Source organism: Mirounga angustirostris, unplaced genomic scaffold (genome assembly GCF_029215605.1).
Source record: "Mirounga angustirostris isolate CCGP_5_RB_7025 unplaced genomic scaffold, mMirAng1.0.hap1 SCAF_3, whole genome shotgun sequence".
In the NCBI taxonomy this organism is placed as follows: Eukaryota; Metazoa; Chordata; class Mammalia; order Carnivora; family Phocidae; genus Mirounga; species Mirounga angustirostris.
The window spans coordinates 173,643,279-173,658,325 of NW_026991711.1; the positions used below are offsets into that span (position 1 = coordinate 173,643,279).

The 15,047-nt window shown below is 35.8% G+C and overlaps 1 protein-coding gene across 1 annotated transcript in view; it reads right to left on the reverse strand.

Annotated features, from left to right (window-relative positions):
* The window catches only part of ABCA12 (ATP binding cassette subfamily A member 12), a 169,646-nt gene that overhangs the window by 20,993 nt on the left and 133,606 nt on the right, over positions 1-15,047 (reverse strand). Inside the window, exons 34-40 of the mRNA XM_064585792.1 lie at positions 13,357-13,609; positions 12,661-12,747; positions 11,772-11,865; positions 8,766-8,893; positions 5,957-6,044; positions 4,110-4,215; positions 427-481 (exon numbers count right to left, since the gene is read on the reverse strand). Coding sequence (XP_064441862.1) covers positions 427-481; positions 4,110-4,215; positions 5,957-6,044; positions 8,766-8,893; positions 11,772-11,865; positions 12,661-12,747; positions 13,357-13,609 — 811 coding nt within the window. The remainder of the gene's footprint in view (positions 1-426; positions 482-4,109; positions 4,216-5,956; positions 6,045-8,765; positions 8,894-11,771; positions 11,866-12,660; positions 12,748-13,356; positions 13,610-15,047) is intronic.

Genomic DNA, 15,047 nt, shown 5'->3' on the forward strand with positions numbered 1-15,047 from the left:
ACATGACTCGGCTATGACCCCAGATAAATGTAGCTCTAGTGCATTGGAATTGACTAGGGATATTTGGTAAAAAAATAAATAAATAAACCCCGGTCTCCAAGAGTTACCGGATGTATCCAAGGAATATACAGTTCTTGAGCATAGAAATAGTACTTAAATGCTATGCAGGGAAATTGAAATGATGAAGCACTTACACACCTGACATAAAAGCAGCAGATTCTGACTCTTTAGTCAGCAAGCTCACTTGGCAACCTCACTGTACAGACTTTCAGAAACTTCCTTTTATCCCGGTCAGTGACTTATATAAACAGCACTTCTAGATTGACATTCATTCAGATACAACCGTGATTTCCAATTATAGTACTTTATATAGAGGCTTGACTATATGCCGAGGAGTGAGTAGTCATGCCAGATATTTCTACTTACGTGGCTTGTTCTTGGTCTTGCACTCCTGGATAGGGATGACTATACATGATGATGCCTTAAAGAAGAGACAGTTCTTTTCATTAATAGATACTCAGAAATACCAATTTTTGGATGAATAATACATAATACTTTCCTCCTTATGCTATAATTTTACTTTGGGGATACTATTTTTAAGGAAAATTATTTCCCCCCACCCAGTCTCATCAATGCCATACAATTAATGGCACTCGCATAAAAGACAAAAAAAAAAAAAATGCTTTCACATTGTGTATGGAATTTTGGGAGAAGGGGCAAGAATTTACATTTCTTATATAGCATTTCCCCTCTATTACATTTTTGTTTTCCCTTTTATTCTCTCCATCTAATCACATATGTTTGTATTTCAGTAGCACTTATTATATTGGTATTTAGACGAATTATATGAGGATCTCCTAAAAAACACTGACCACTCCATCCCTGTTTATTGTCTTTTGCTGGGAAAATACTGTAGCCTGAGAAGATCCCTCCTCTTTTACTACTTCCAAGATAACTGTTGTTCTAGAACTCTACCAGGGTAAGGCTTGGGGGTTTCAGCTGTCCCTGAGGGATTTTCATTGAGACATAAAGATCCAAGAGAATTCAGAGAAACTAGCTGGCTCTGAAAAAGTAGTCACTTAAATCCAATACAATCCTAATTTATCGGGATGTCCCATAGTCAGTTATAGTTTCTGAGTTAGAAGCAAAGTTCTCTTCTCCCCTTATCAGAGGATGTTGGTAGCCATAGTTAGCCATAGTGAAAATGGCTAATAAAATATAGAGTCCGAAGCCAAGCCAGAACTTTCTCACTTACTGCTCATATAGTATATGTTTATTATATCAGGATATTAAGACCCTTTCACAGCAGCCAAATAGAAATTATTCTAAAGTTATATTGTCCCCATTAACTTAAATTTATAATTTTTACTAAGTAGAATGTGACATATTTTGAGGTTGAATTCTGCAATTGTTACATGTTAAAAAATAAATTAAAGCAAAACAAAGAAACTGACAACAATCAATGCGGCCTATAACTTGAATCACATCATAGGGGAATGCAGTTTTCTTATCTTTTGTGTAAATTAATGGTCTCTCTGTTTTACTGAGATTCAGTTTTCCTTGGGGCCCTAGTTAAACCTTATTGCCGAACTATAATATAGGCAGGGGGAAAACATTTCTTTTATTTCTGCTTGGTATTTCAGAATCAAGAATTTACTCTATTTCACCAGAGGAATCTTTGCAAATGCATTTACTCCACTATGAAAAATGCTGCTGAACCAATTGTTTTATACATATTTTTAGCAGAAAGCTCAAGTAAATGCATTAGAGTTAAGGATGCATATGGAAATCTTCTCTGTGGATTCTATAGCAACCAGCATAATGTCTGGAGTACAGTGATCAGTCAATGAATACTTATTAAATCAAATTGAATCTTAAAATTTCAATGATGTCCCCCATATACAATATACATTAAAAACAACACATTATTTGTTTCTGTTGTCTCTATAAGTTGTCAACCTAAAATGAGATGCTTCCCATTGACCATTAATATTAATGCAATAAAGGGTTAGAACGAACATGAGGGTGGAGGGAATGGTATGTCAGTATATTTGGAAAAGAGCGTAGTTGTAGAACATTTGTTAGAGAAAACAAGCAAACCTATATTGTTTGAGAAGAAAACAAGTTTCATGTTAAATTAACCACTAGAGGGAACCCCATGAAAATAATAGATATTGACATCGCAAAGGAAAACTAATTAAAAGATATTTACTAGCATTATAGAATTAAAAGTAAATCAATTTTACAGCTAAGCAAAATCCCAATTCATTCAGAATTCAACAAACTTGCCTTAAAACAGCTAGTGTCATTGGGGGAGGGAGAAGGCAGGAGAGTAATTGAGTTGATTTTTAAAGACAGTATTACCATGGCAGGCCCCATACAGGCATTAAAAAAACAATAAAAGTATTTTAGGGTGACATGATTTCTTCTTTGAAGAAAATCAAACTCCTTCCCAAGAGGGTGGAAAGCTATCACTTTCATGAGTCTACACAAGAAAAGTTAAGGAAAAAAAAAAAAAAAAAATATATATATATATGGCACATTACTACTAATTGCCATATAACTCAAACTAAGCCTTATTTTTAAACCTAAAATATAAATTTCCTTTTAGGGTCAATATAAAGTTTATGTTCCAGAATCCTTAATTCTTTAAATTCTGTAACTTAAAAAATGCAGTGCTAGGAACCACAACAAGCCTGCTAGAGTCCAGAGTGATCCAGATTGCTTTGGTCTTGGCAAAGAATACTACCAATAAATGAAACCTGGACACAGGTTTCAAAAGCCGATTCTCCAAAAGTGGCATTGGTCTCTTGTTCTCACCTATTTAGCATTTCTACAGCTCTTATACTTTCATTATCTGTCACAGAAACAAACACCCTTTGTTCTGATGAAGACATCCTACCAAAAGTCAAGTGTTCCATCATATTTCAAACCAGGTTATACTAAACCCATCCGGCTTTAGTCACCATTTAATTTAATTTGCTGCTTTTGACTATGCCCTTTATTGATGCTCTAGATCTAAGGACCATCTATCAGTCTTGTTATTTTCTTCATGGTTCCTCCTGCTAGGAAAATGCCAAAGTAGTTGGGAAGAAAATACTGTTGTCTCTAAAATGAAGACTCAAGGATTCTCTTGCTAGAATGAGTATTTGACTCTGCAATTTACTTCTACAATCAGCAGAATACCTAGGACACACTATTTTGCCCAACAGTAAGGAGATGAAAGAAAAACAGATGTTGGCATTTCTGAAAGATATGTTGTGTCTTTTTTTCTATTTAATAGGGCTATTTGTTAGCCTGTTTATTTGACTAGAAACTCAGTCTTGACCAGCAAATAGGTTACTCATTTTTCTCCAATTATTATTAATTTTTAGGATCACTATGGGAAAATAATTTGAGCAGGCTTAAGAAGATGAAATGGTTTGAGAATAGTAATTGAATTAGAAAAAAGTAAATCAGTCTCTTTCAAATCCCAAACCCTGTTTTGAAAACTATGTGGATGCCTCCTGGAAAATCCAATGGAAGGAGACCTGGCTGAGTTCAGAGAAGTATTAGAAAAATGAAGAGGCAGGAGTCAGACAGACCTGAGTTCAAATCTCACTTCTGAGCCCTAGAGAAATAATAGCAGAGACCAATAATATTCATCCTGAAAGGCTGTTTTTAAGGATTAGCAATATTTCATATAAAGCACATACCATATGGTAAGTGCTCAATTAATGGCAACAGTTTGGGTCAGGTGCAGAACTCTTTAGTTTAAAAGTTCTGGCTTCATGTTTAGAATTATTAACATTTAAGTATTTTTAATTTCTTAGCCTATATACAAATAAATAGAAATAAAATATTTTCCTATGAGTTGTAGTTACTAGATGTGAGAGCAGCAATAAGGATGAAGTAAGCATTATCCTAACTTGATAAATGAGGAAACTAAATTAACCCGAGGTTAAGGAGATTATCCAGAATGTTCCATCTGGTAGTACTTTCAGACTCCTTTTAAAGATCTGTGATTTAGATACCATAAAATACCTGGAGGAAACGGGATCTAACATGCATTTTTAAATGGAGAGAGGCAAAAGTTGCAATATAAGAAGCTTCTGCAGAAGTAACTTTACCATGTCGGGCAGCATCGTATTTTGACATGTTAACTCGCAGGAGGAAATTATTCAAGCTGTTGAGGTAAGCTGGAAGTGAGTGATAGCCTTCTGGATCATACCATACCTGTTAAATTCCAACAGGAGGCAAGATCAATATTGTGTTCAAATAAATTAGGTTGCCTTTACATCTGACAGCCCACAGAATTTATATTTAAAAGAAGAGCACCAATTTCCCAATAACTTATTTTATCTTGGAAGATTAGAACCATTCCCCAGAGTGTTGACTACACACCTCTATGTTTCCAATTTAGAGATGGGCAGAGATTGGGAAAAACATTTTGTTTCCCCTGTGTGATAGCAGTAAGTTATTAGTTACTCTGTACCTTCTCCATAGGCAAAACTGGAAATAAACTGGAGAAATCGTTAATATCTCCATCTCTGTGGCTAGTGAGTGTATAGGGATTCTGGGACTACAGCTAAGGCATCCTCAATAATGATAATAATAACAACAAATGGCATCTAGGCCAGGCTGTACAAAGAAATTAAATACATACACAAACATTGTGTCCTTAGCAAAAAGACTGATAATCTGGAGATTCTAGCACTAACTTTCCATTCCTAGTTATAACCCACACGGAAGTGAGTTATGGTATTTACCTTCTCTGTCAAAAACAGAGCGTTTTAAAATACTGCTGTGTTTCAATTCAAGAAACCCAGTTGATAATTTAAAATTACATGAGAGAAGTTATTTAATATTAGAACTCTTTGTTGCAAGAATGTTGACTCTGTGTGTGGAGAGAGAAAGAAAAGGAACAAATGGTGCGGGGAGGGCATTCAAATCTCCAACTCTACTGTCTACTTTCTATATGACCTTAGGAAAATCGGTTAAAATAGGCCCCATAATATCTATCTCATAGGAATGTTGTGAGGATGTAATCGGGTAGTTTGTGTAACGGGTGATTCTAGTCCTTGGCTTATCACAGTTACTAAATAAATATTAGTTTCTCTACTTCCCCCAAGTCTATATATGTCTCTTACTACCAAATGAGAAATATGTGAAGGATGGTTTAAAATTCCTCAGACTCCTATAGATCATATATGTGTGAGTCTGTGACTCTAGCTTGTTTCAAAGCATAGGTGTGATCTAGTTTTAAAAAAAAAAAAAAAAGGAAAGCCAATAGGAGTATTTAACTCCATCAAATTCTGTTAAGTAACCATGTTCTGTAAGAAACAAGGATAACCATATATGACACATACGTAAAGAAATATGCATAAAACTTTAATGTATAGCTTAATAAAAAATTATAAAAGGAGTACGCCCATTGAACCATCACTCAAGTTGAGGAACAAAAACTGCCAGCAGCCAGAACATCTTCTCCGGGATTCTCTGTGTCCCTCAAAATCATGATATTCTCTCTAAACAATATGATCGAGTTTTGCTTACTCTTAAAGTTTATGGCATATGCAATCATAGTTAAGTGTTTCTTTTTGTTTTTTCTTTTGCTTATTAGTAATGTTTGGGATATTTACCTGCTTGTATGGAACTGAGCTCATTTCATTGCTGAAAGTTCTATTGAATGAATACACAACAATTCATTTATTTTACTGTATATGGACATTTGGGGTTGTGTTTTTGGCTAATATGAGAAACACTACTATGTAAATTTTTGTATATGTACCCTGGTGCTTGTGTTTCCCTGGGGTAAATACACAGGACTGAACCCTGGTCCTACAGGGAAAGTATTACCAAACAGCTTCTCAACTTGATTGCACCCATGTTTTGTTTTGGCCTCATGAAAATGCTTGAACATTTCAAGTTCACATTCTCATTTGTATGACATTCCAGAAGAAAGGTTATAATTTACCTTAGCGAGTGTTCTATTGGCAGGAACTGCTGTTATATCAAAACGAAGGTCTTTAGTCAAAGGCAACCCAAAACTCCAACCTCCATACCTATATAGAATAACAACATTTATATTTCTTTTAAAGGAGAAAATATTCATAAATGGACCTAAATTGTTTAACCAAGGGCTCAATGTTTTCTTTCCATTAGGAACACATTTAAAGTATGAAATAAATACTGCCTGGCAAATATTTTACATTTTTATTGATTTCTCTTATCATATTTTAATCTAAAGTGTACATTATAACTAGAAGTAAAAAGTCCTTTTAAATGATTGCAAATATGGAGTAATCATTCTGAAAATAAGTGATATGTAATCTAACCAATTCCTTCAACTTAACTGGATCATGCACCATCTCAAAAATCATAGTATTTTAGCCCTTAAAAATACTTTTTAAAGAAGTGATTTAATACTCAAGTGATATAAGATCAGTTCTCATATTTTTTCAAATGGCTCTGTTTTCTTCGATTCTCCAGACTTTTCCCCCTAGCTTGTCCCCTGGTGCTATGTACTTTTTCTCTTCCTGGGTATCTGTAGGTGAATTGTGCCTATATAATTGCCTGGTACTCATCAGTTCATAGTCTCTTAAAAATAAAAAATGGATCTAAAAAATTCAAACAGTAATTTTAAGAAGAGATTAGTTTAGATGTCCCAAATTAGGTTTGTTAAACAAACAATGGTGCAGTTACACTAGACTAATCTTGTGACTATCATCCTAAATGTGATGTTATAGAGCTATATTTTTTTTTTAAGATTTTATTTATTTATTTGACAGAGAGAGAGAGACAGCGAGAGAGGGAACACAAGCAAGGGGAGCGGGAGAGGGAGAAGCAGGCTTCCCGTTGGTCAGGAGGCCCGATGCGGGGCCCGATCCCGGGACCCTGAGATCATGACCTGAGCCGAAGGCAGACGCTTAACGACTGAGCCACCCAGGCGCCCAATAGAGCTGTATTTTTGACATGCAAAGAACACTACAGTATATTGTTTATTTTTTAAAAAAACAGGTTTTAGAAATGTTTGTTTATAATAAACCTCATTTTGTTGAAAATATTTACATGTATCTGTGTCTAGAAAATTTCTGTAAGGATATACAATCAATAGTGGTTATATCTGGTTTTATTTCTGCTTATATGTAGTTCCTAATTATTTTACAGTGAACATCAGTAATTTGTGCACATTGAGAAATAAAAGAGGGAAGAGATAGAGGAAAGGATGAAACAGTAGCTATTTGCAAAATGACCAACTATCCCTCCTCCAGCCTTATTTGAGGTATAACTGACAAATAAAAATTGTAGATATTCAAGGTGTACAACGTGATGTTTTGATACATGTATATAGTGTGAAATAATCACAATCAAGCTAATTAAAATATCCATCACCTCACACAATTACCATTTTCTTTTTGTGTGCACATGCATGCCTGTGCATGTATGTATGTGTGTGGTGAGAACACTTAAGATCCATCCTCTTAGCAAATTTCAAGTATACAATACAGTATTGTTAACCACAGTCACATTGCTCTCGATTAGCTCTCCAGAATCTATTCATCTTGCATAACTGAACCTTTGTAGCTCTTGACCAACATTTCCCCATTTCTCGAAACCCCCAGACCCTGGCAACCACCATTCTACTCTCTGCTTCTGTGAGTTTGACTATCTCAGATCCCACATACAAGTGGGATCATGCAGTATTTGCCTTTCTGTGTCTGGCTTATTTCACTTAGCATACACAGTGTCCTCCAGATCCATCCACAGTACCCCAAATACAAGCCTACCAACCTTACACCCATGGCAAACCTTTAGGTGGCTTAGGTATGAGCCTGCGGCCTTGCTATACATGGACACGTTTTATCCACATACAGCATAATCTAAATTTGAGATATTTATATTGGAACTAAGGTCAATTATCACCTAAAGCCATGCCCTAAAACTCTCCAAACTGGAGATGCCTGGGTGGCTCAGTTGGTTAAGTGTCTGCCTTCAGTTCAGGCCATGATCCCAGGGTCCTGGGATCCAGTTTAAAAAAAAAAAAAAAAAAAAAAAACCTCTCCAAATTGGCCTAATCTAGTCAATAACATTTTTGTCTCAAGGAAAAAAAATATGTACAAGTTTAACAATACATTTTTTGAAGCCCAAAAAAACCTCAGTGCTTTTTAATTTCTTAAAATGAGTCTTAATTTGAGGAGGTTGATATTTTTTTTAAAGATTTTATTTATTTATTTGAGAGAGAGAGAATGAGAGACAGAGACCACGAGAGGGAAGAGGGCAGAGGGAGCAGCAGACCCCCTGCTGAGCAGGGAGCCCGATGCGGGACTCGATCCCGGGACTCCAGGATCATGACCTGAGCCGAAGGCAGTCGCTTAACCAACTGAGCCACCCAGGCACCTGAGGTTGATATTTTTTAAAGAATTTTCACACATAAGACTGTTTTGATAAAATAGAGAATTTAACCACGTAAATGATCAATAGAAATTTTCATCTATTTTTTAAAAAGATTTATTTATTTTAGAGAGAAAGCATGAGCAGGGGGAGGAGCAGAGGAAGAGAGAGAAGAGAAGCAGACACCCTGCTGAGCGGGGAGCCTGATGCAGGGCTTGATCTCAAGACCCTGAGATCATGACCTGAGCCGAAACCAAGAGTCAGACACTTAACCGACTGAACAACCTAGGTGCCCCAGAAATTTTCATCTATTGTCTCAAGTTCAGAAGGCAGTTGCCATTAAAATTTGAAAGCAAGATATGCTAAATTAATATATTATAGAGTATTTTTACCTCTTTTGCATAAACTCATTAGCAGTTGATATAAGATAATTTTCCAAGCGGTGCCCAGTGAGGTTGTAAATTATTTGAGAAGAGTAAGTTCTTCTATGAGGTGGAGAATAGTTAAATTTAGGACACTCCTGAAAAATAAAGTTAAAAATTAAGTTCTTCGATGATTTGCAAATCAAATAGACAATGTCAAGAAGTTTTGGTCTCGCAACTTGTCTATTGCTGCAACAGGTAGAGTGTGATAAGACTGTCTTCTGACTCTGAAGAGCTTTGAAAAGGAAGGCATCTTCCTATTCCAAGAAATTAGAGTAGTTATTATTTATATAGAACACATACATATGTTTAGGACTCACTTGAAGCCAAAAAGAATACAACTTAACCAATGTGCAATTTTCTTTTCACTGTACTAACAAGTTTGATATGCATGGAGAATAACACTAAACTCTAAGATAACTCAAAATTCCCTCAATAGTTTATAGGGAAGAAAAAAATGTTTGCCCAGAATTGAAAAGATGACATTAAGGGACATAAGTTCTCAGGGGACAGCAGTGGATGAGTTTGTATTGTATCGTTTTTAAGGTACCAAACCTGAGTGTCGGAGCTCAAGTTTACATACATCTAAACTATATAACTTAATGTTAAATAAATCTAAACCTAACCTTTACATATGTAAATTTAAAGTTATACCAAAATAAATTTTGTTTATATTGCAAATTTGCTTATATAGTTCTATATGCACACGTATGTATATTGCAAATTTAATAGAGTTTCTGTATACTCTTCACCCAGTTCTCCCCGTTAGCATCTTACATTACTGTCATTGCATATTTGTCAAAATTAAATGCATTGGTACATCACTATTAACCAACCTCAGAGCTTAGTTTTAACCACTTATTTTTATGCTCATAAGCTTTCTGCACTTCCTGACCACTTACTTTTCACTGAAGCTTCCCATGCTTCTCTGACATGAAGTTTAGTTTGGGAGAAGCCTAGCATTTTTCCAGTTTTTCCTTCCATCCCTTCACATGATATCCCAGAGCCTGAGGCTAGCACCACACGTGCACTGAGAGCATAAAGTTGCAGACTGCTCTAAAAAATGAATGCTGAATTTCACCTTACACATCAAGTTGGGTCAACAGTTAGATCATATTTATAGAATGCTACTGATTCCACAGTTATAGACACCTTATGTATGCAATGTAATTATTAACTTTAATCTTTTGTTGAATTATATATACAGAAAAGCACATATAAGTATGCTTCTTGATGCATTTTTTACAAACTGAACACACCCCTGTAACCAGAAACCATATCGGGAAACAAAACAATGCAAGTACTGGAGAAGGCCTCTCATCAAGCTTCCTTCCAATCACTACCACTCCCAAAGTATCCAGCACAGAATAGTTTTGCCTGTTCTTGCGCTTAATATAAATGGAATCGTATTATGTATATTCTCTTGTATCTGGCTCTTTCCACTCATCATTCACTTGTGAGAATCCTCCATATAATGTGTATAGTTGTAGATCAAGCATTCCCATTTTGCTGTATATAGAATTCCAATGTGAAAATCCATTACATTTGATTTATCCACTCTACTGCTGGTGGGAATCTGAGTGGCTATTACAAATAGTATTTCTATGAATATCTAATATATGCCTCTTAGTGAACATATTCACACTTCTGATGGGAATATAATACGAATGGAATTGCTGATCCCATAGTTTATGTATATCTTCAGCAGTATTAGGTACTGTCAAAAGTTTTATATACATATTTGGTGATTTATTTATATATTTCTTTAAAGTTTTTATTTTAACTCCAGTTAGTTAGTATACAATGTCATATTAGTTTCAGGCATACAATATATTGATTCAACAGTTCCATACATCACCTTGTGCTCATCACAGCAAGTGAGATCCTTAATCCCCATCACCTATTTCACCCATCCCCCACCCCACCCTCTCTGGTAACCATCAGATTATTTATAATTAAAAAGTCTGTTTCTTGCTTTTTCTCTCTCTCATTTTTTCCTTTGATTAATGAAATTTATCTAGATTCCAACTTTAAATACTAAGTTAGTTGACTCTTACTGTGAACTACATAAAATACATTAAGAATTTCAGAAATTAGCCAGATTAAATGAGGGATTAGAAAACTCTGAGTACTGGGTAATGCTGGTATTGAAATATGCAAGGATTCCAGAAGATGCTTGTGGGATCCCTGCTTTCATTGGTAGTAACTGTCTTGCATGAGAACACAATAATAGGTTGCATTTACAGAAAACATTTCATTCCAAAATATTGTGCAAAGAGTTCAAGGTTCAATGATATAATGCTATTAAGAAAATATTGCTAGATTCCTCTACTGTGGGGAAGTAAGTTGACCACAAAGTCACTCTCAGAAACTAGCAGTAACCTCTCCTCTTCAACAATCTTTAATTTCCCCAGTGAATTTGGTTTTCTTAAAAGTATGTTGAATTGATAGGCCCAGAAAAGTAAGGTGTGTATCCATAAAATACAGATGGCATAAGGGATGGCTGGATAATCTTTTCTGTTTCTATCAGACCGTGGATTTTTCTTGCATGCTGGAGGTGCTCCTTAGAGACAAATGGAGTTCTGTTCTGGACTTACACATTACTGACTTCATAGCTGACCACCAAATGGGCAGTCTTACTCTGTTTTCAAATATGACAGTTGTGGTGGCTTTGTTGTCTGAAACATAGAACTTTCTGGTTAGAACTGAACTGAGACCAAAAATTCATTTTTAGTTGGTTTCCACAAAGACTGTCATAGAATTACCTACCTTTGGAAATTTGTTCTGAGATGGATTTAAAACAGTGACCTGAAGTTCAAAGGCAATATTTTTGAGCTGCCCTGTTCCACATCTCTGAGCTACTAGCTTCCATAAAATGAAATTATACTGACTCTTTGGTAACCTGGATAGATCTTTCAAGTTTCAATATTTATTCCTTTCTTTTTCCTACTTCACTGAAATGGAATTCCATCTTACCTGGATATTTTCTGAGCAGGAGCAAACACCAAAATTAGTGATAGGTTCCCCACTGGTGTTCCATTTTCCCAGACTGTCTTCCTTTAAACACCTTCTGCAAGTAAAAATGAGTGAGGTATGTGTGTGTTCTCATGTTTATGTATGAGCATATAAGCGAGTATTTGGTATTAAATTCAGTTGTACAGTCTTAGGTACAGTTTGCTGGTTTTTCATAACTCAAATATACATTCCACTACCATTTTCAAATGATTTGACATTTTACAGGGGATAAGAGAGGACACTTATGATAGAACAGTGTTGAAACCAAAGCTCATTGAATTGTTTTAATGTGGCAGGATGGGGCTTTTTGACCCCTTTCTTCTCTGCTCTTTCATCCTGTCCTCTGACAGGAAGGGGATACTTTAGCAAAATAATGCACCAATGTCAGGTTCACATGCACCATGTACCATCTTGGAAGTTCGAATAGGAAACACTACATAGCGCAAAGACAGGGATTGGAGTCCAAAGACTTGTGTCTTAGTTTTAGCTGCACAACTTAGAATCTAGATTGTTTTTTGACAAGTATCTCAGTCTTCATGAATCTCAGTTTCTCCATCTTAAAAATGGGATTAATAATTCACAGGGTTGTTGTGATTGTTAAAGGGAAATACGTACAGGAGAGAACGCTACAAATTATAATGCCCCTAATGTTTATTATTACAGCACAGCATAGCCACGGAATGAACTAGAGGGGAGAGAGAAAATCTGTTCCATACAGATCTCTCTCAGGGGCGGCACTTCTCCAGCCTACAACACACACCCATTCATCCACACATGCACATGTATATGCACAAACTGGAGTGTCAAAAAGAAAGGGAAAAGAAAACAAAAAAACCCGAGAGCCACTTACGGATCACTGATGTTCAAACACATGTTGTCAATGCCAGGGAAGTTCCATAGTGCTGAGACCAGGGCTTGTGTGCTTGGGTGAGAATTCCTATAATAGTAAAGGATAGGAACAAATTTGTGATCCTCCACTACTCTTCCATATTAAAGTCATACTTATGAATAATTTGGAAAAATAAAACATGCTCTATGGGATAGTCTTCTTAAAAACCCGAGAAAGACTCAGTATCAGGAAAAAAAATAAGTATCATGGAAAAAAATCAGCACATATCCTCTTCAGCTGCCTTGTTATTTTCCTAACCATTACATACATTTAGTGATCACCTATTGTATATATGTAATAATACCAAATTATGCAGAATTCTGACCTACTATCCTATATTTATGAGGCCATTAAAAAATTATTTGCTATATATTACAACAGATTGGGAAGCTACACCTAGCCTGGCTTTCTTGATTAAAGTCTAGTCATTAAAAATAAAGACCTACAATAAATTTACTTTCAGACAAACACAGGAACTCTTAAAAAGTTATTCGTTGGCAATAGAAGTGTCATGTTGCAATAAATCAAAACTGTCCATTCCTTTGGCAGAATCAGGTACAGCGCCTCATAATTCTTTATTCTTCAGCATTGCAGTCATGGGGGCACAGCCGCACATCTGGAGGCACTGGGGAGATGTTTTAAAGGAGAGAAACTTACGCATAGAAGGCTGTCTGTTCAGAGGTACCGTAGAGAGATGGGGAGATCTGGATCTCTGGATAACTGTTGCTAGAATTTCTTAGTGTGCCAAGGCCCATGGCAGTGGTGACAAAGACGATGGGGAGGATAACCTGAGCAATGAGACCTTTCCAGTTCCTGCGGGTGTGGTGGAACCTCTTAATGAGGATAGCCATGATCTTCTTCAGTAACAGATCAAAACCACCCAACCTCTCTCCCCTCGTCAGGATTTTGTCTGATTAAAAAAAGGTGGGGGGTGGAGAGAAATAGAGAGAGAGAGAGGTTTGATATGGTTCTGGGAAACATGATAAATCACATTACAAGGTAACTTCAAAAACCATGGGTGGATGGTATAATGTGATGTGGTAGGAATAGCTTGTATTTTAAAGGTTCTGATATGAGGTTCAGCTCTTCTTTTTTAAACTTTGGGCCTGAGCCTCTCCAAGTCATAGAGTTTTATGTAAAATGCTTTGTAAATTATAAATCACTATGTACAAAACATTAGTAGATACATACATAATCATTTTACACGTCAAAAGGAGAGATCCACAATTTGATAAATGAATATTGTCCCCGATCTCCAAAGTCTCAATGCCTGCTAGGTATGTATTGCTAATTACTGATACTCAAGAGATAGCTTCTATCAGGAGACTAAATTCAAATAAGATAAACAGAAACCAACACGTGAAACTAATATGACATAAACTAATACAACGTGTAACTTCAGTTTAAAAAAAGAAGATAAATGGCAACCAAAACATCTGCCTAGTCTAAAAACTCATTCCTACTGTGGGTAACTTAGTGATTATAAGCCTAACTGGCTCTCATTCTAAGGTGAGGTCCTGTGAATTCTCCTTACACTTGGGAAAAGGGAAATGCTCTCCTCCAAAGTGTGATTCTAGTTCAAACATTCATTCATTACATTCTCTTTAGACATCTGGACTGATTATATATGGCATTTCAAAACTCCATTTTTACCACCAGAGTCACAAAAAAAGAACTCATTGGAAAAAAATGTCTACATTACCCCCAACCCCGTGAAATGTTCTTCAGGTGTGGAGAAAAATTCCCTGGCTTCTGAACATAAGAGGAGCCACGGAAGCCATAAACTGTTGCTTCCTCTATCGTGCTCTTACAACTGATAATTCCATAGCCCTCCCTAAAAATGTTACATTCTCTCCGAGGGCCTGCCGCTGAGCACTCCTCTACATGAGATAAGATGACTGTCAACTCTGTGGATAGTTTTAATTCTCCATCACAAATTATGCAGCACAAAAAATCATGATCTTCATTTAGCTGATAAGGAAAAATACAAAGCTGCTTAATTTAAAATGAATTCCAATTAAACAGAGTGAACAAGTTTAAATGCAAACTCATATCTCTGCAAAGGGGAATTGTAGGAGCTGAATATTTTAAGTTAATTAGTATGCTTTTCTGTTTCTTGAGAAATTACATGTGGATGACTTACAGGTGTATCAAATGGAGCAAATGTGCCTGCTAAAAGATAATGTCAGTGAGGGAAACATTTTGACTGAAGAATAGTTTCAAATTATGAGACAAATGCAGAGGCAAATACATAACATTTACTTCCTGAAGCAGATGACCACTTTCTTTTTTTTTTTTTTTTTTAAGGAAGGTTTCATTTTTTTTTTTTTTAAGATTTTATTTATTTA